Source organism: Suillus paluster, assembly GCF_016628075.1.
Source record: "Suillus paluster strain FC165 chromosome Unknown EDB91scaffold_473, whole genome shotgun sequence".
In the NCBI taxonomy this organism is placed as follows: domain Eukaryota; kingdom Fungi; phylum Basidiomycota; class Agaricomycetes; order Boletales; family Suillaceae; genus Suillus; species Suillus paluster.
Genome location: NW_024538033.1, coordinates 11343 through 15279, shown reverse-complemented (window position 1 = coordinate 15279; position 3937 = coordinate 11343). Strand labels below are relative to the sequence as shown.

Genomic DNA, 3937 nt, shown 5'->3' with positions numbered 1-3937 from the left:
AAGTGTGTCGGTTGCTATGACGAATCATGGATGCTGTTGAGATGGGTGTTGTAGATAGTGAAGAGTAGCGAGAAAACGGGATTAAATAGACATGCTAACTGTGGATGTGTGGACTGTGGACAGTGGCTGTTGATGCTCCTAATGTCTGATGTAGGACACTTTATTATGCAATGTTGGGTTGCAGCAGACTCATAGATGCTACTCCACCGGATCACTCTTCCACAGCACCCGCATCTGAGTTAGTCTAACATTTAATCCACAGTCCACAATCCACAATCCACAGTTTATTTAACTCTGGCCCATCACACACCAAGGGATCATTCTTCACAGTTCACTTGACTTGATTTCGCCTCATTCTAAATCAATACCTATCAACTAATACATGTCATGCCCAGTACTGGTGGATGGCCCAAGGGAAAGTGTATGACTTTCGGTGCATATCTGAATGCCTACCTGCTATGTAACTTACACTATCTTCACAGCCAGTGTAGCACCCCCCTTTCAGTCAGCCCTCGAGGACATGATCAAGGGAAAGTACAATGCATCTGCAGATTGATATGACCCAGAGGATAAGGGGTGATGACAACATGCGGATGGTCAACATGCATGTTAGATGGCACATGGAGGTATTATCAAACGGCCTCATGAGATCCTTTCTGAAGCATTTGGCACCTTGGCCATTCCCGGTGGGTGTGTCAACGGGCAGCCTGTGAACGACAATGATGCTGGAGGAGAGCATGTGGCAGTGGGGCAGAGGGAGAGCGGCAATAGGACCTTGGTTGAAACCTCAATGCGTGACAATGTGTCCATGACTAGGGATATCTGGGGATTGGTACACATGGCCCAGGCACTGAGGATGGAGGCAGAGGTGGTGATGAAGGAGTGCGCACTTTGGGACGACACCGATTCCAGGCTCAAGAATGCCTATGTCAGAAAGAGGATGATGAAAATCCAACTCATGACACACAAGATCATGCTGTCAATCATTTCCATCCTCGAATTCATTGGTCCAGCCTTCGAACGCCAGACTGAAATGGACCGGGCTGAAAGGAGGGACTCGTGTGTGTGGTCTGTAATTAAACTGTGCTGCTCCTCATTGGAGCATGTGGATGAGATCCTCGATCACTCCCTAGACTGGTAGATCGCGTCGGTGCATGTCACAAATGGTATTTAAGAGTATTTGAAACATCAGATCATGAATGCCTAACCCAAAATTGATGCACCGACTATTTGCCTCATTATGGCACATACATGCAGAAGTTGAGGATATCTATTTGTGTCGCTACTCATTGGATGAGGTGGATGAGGTCCTCATGCATTCCATAAACTGGTAGAGCGCTTTGTCCAATATCACAAATGTCATTTAATTAAGAGTGTTTCAAATCTAGCATGAGGAGTACCTATCCCAGCATTGAAGCACCGACTATTCCCCCTCATTATGACATATGTGCGCAGATGCCGAGAGCATTATTGGTACTATGGAATGCACCCTGCCGTTTCATTGCTCTTGTTGTGTGTTGTTCTTGTCAAACACGGTCTTGTATTCACATGCATTGCAGATACTTCATCAAGTGCACTAAGCGTATGACGCTCCAATGTCCACTTCACTAAGTTGCGCAATACTACAATGTCGTGTATAGCCACTGCTAATATTGAAATGCACGGCCAAAGCCTTTGACGTTGGGCTCAACAATCAGTAATCTAGCCAAATCATTAGCTGTATGCGTGATGAGTTTCTGCTCATGTTCGAAAGACACTGAACTATTTGGATGTGATGCAAAGGAGGGTATGCGACACCACAATGCGCAGAACAGCTTGCTATTAACCGAACACATTGAAGGAGGCGACAACATTGATCATAATGAGTCCAGTACTTGGTTGGATTGTGTGTACACAAGTTCTGTGGCAGCCATCGTGGCAAATGCTGACTTCAACATTGAATCTGAGATAGACTTGGATATCGGCTGGGGCACACAGCTTGGATTGAATGTTTGGAGGGCTAGTAGGATGTAAGTGTTGTGCTGCAAGGGACCTGCTAGGTGCACGATTAGATCAAACTTAGCACCTTAAGAAATACACATGCTGGTTGCAAAGGAAACAAACTGCTATTGGTTCACTGTCCACAACGAACAGTTTGGATGGACCAGCGCTTCCCTGATAGGTGCCATGGCCTCAAGAAAGATAAACGGCGCTACCCACACAATGACAATAGAACAATATACCTTTTCTGGATCAGTTCCTCAAGATATCTACTACAGAACAACATTATCCACATGCTAGTAGATCCACAGAAGAATGATCCTGGGAAGTAGCCACAATGGGACAGAATAAATAATGCGCCGGACTTGTCTTACCTGCCTCAACACTTTGAAGCTTCCTTCTACCTTGAACTCCTTCAGGTCATTTCACATTCTCCAGTTACAATGTTCCCATCAAGTCTCAAGAGGGGCAGGACTGACCAAGATCCATTCCATCACCACGTTAGACATAGAAAATACCATGTAAGTAACACCCGCCATCTTCCATTTACAGGTAAACAACTGACCTACTACCAACAGGCCACAGAGGCAGCCAAGGCCGCCAAAGTTAATAAGGTTGAAGACGCTAACAATAATGCCTGGTTGAGGTTGAGTGAAGACCAATGGGGTCTGAACCCTCGTGACATTAGAAAGGCCATGGATTCCACCGACACCTCAAGCTTGAGTGACGACCCATGGGGCCTGAACACCTGTGTCATTAAGAAGAGTTTGGAGAAGGTCTCCACTAGGCTTGGTAAGTGATATCGCTTGGTCTGTAAATATTATTCCTGACATTTTGTGTATAACAGTTGTGCAAGGTCCCCCTCCAAAAGATAGCTTTTGGAGGGCAGGGGAGATACCTCTTGCCGGTGGGAAAATGATGAAGAAGAGAACCTTTGTGATGAAGGATGGTGGCAACACTCATGTCAATATCACCAATAATATGAAGGAACAGGGCAGGCTTCAAGATCTGCAATGCAACAGTAAAAGGTATGATACACCTCAGGGTGTCATCATACTCTATTACAATGGCAATGATGTCCACTCTGATGACAACAATCCATACTCAGATGAAGAGTTCTTCAGCCGTACTTTTTAGGCACCTGTACCTGGCAGAGTGATGTATCACTTCCTATAGTTATAAGTGATTTTGTGTTGTAATACATCAATGTATGATGGACTATATGTTGTGTATGGCCCTAGCATAATTCTTGTCCATGTTGGAGTATAGTACCATGTGCTCCCAGCTATGGGTATGTACTGTAGATGTTAGGACCATCATCCGGAATCATTCAGTAGCATAATTTTGAATTCGCCAAGTTGTGCATGTACGCAGTGGGATGCAATCATTTGTTGTAGCATACATTAACAGGCCTGCCTGCCTCTCCTGCATGTGTATGGTGGTCAGTCACCCTAAGGGTTAATTCTAGTGTGGAGGGACAGCCTCCTTGGAGATGCTGTCATCCTAGGTTGCGCACTCATCCTTGGCCACTGCCTTTGCAGGAGGTATCACCTGCCAGACCGATTTCAACATCACCATTCAGTCATCCATCTCCTGCTGGATGGTCATGTGATCTTTTGAGTTTCAATGCATGACGAGACAGAAGACGTACAGTGAATGGATGATGAACTAAGACGCAACATTGTGTGGATGAATCTTGTTCTTGAAATGTACAACATTGAGTGTTCACTGTCCTTCACTCTGGTTTGGCCATCATATTGCTTGGCAGTGGGAGTGTGTAAGCAACATCCATTATTTGCAGCTGGCTGCGTCCACTGTAGCACAATGTGGACTTGTCTCGATAATTCGCACCCACAATTGAGAAAAGCCTATCGTTTTCTATTCGAGTTGACCATCAAGCGAACTTAATCCTTCAACTCAATATCACCTAACCCTTCACCATTTACAGCTATACACC

At 45.3% G+C, this 3937-nt stretch overlaps 1 protein-coding gene across 1 annotated transcript; it reads left to right on the top strand.

Moving 5' to 3' along the window:
• Positions 1-613: 613 nt before the first annotated feature.
• EDB91DRAFT_1258490 (uncharacterized protein) lies at positions 614-1141 on the top strand (the record flags this gene model as incomplete). Its single annotated transcript, XM_041324346.1, has 1 exon — positions 614-1141. The coding sequence occupies one exon, from the start codon at positions 614-616 to the stop codon at positions 1139-1141; it is 528 nt and encodes a 175-aa protein (XP_041168470.1).
• Positions 1142-3937: the final 2796 nt, after the last annotated feature.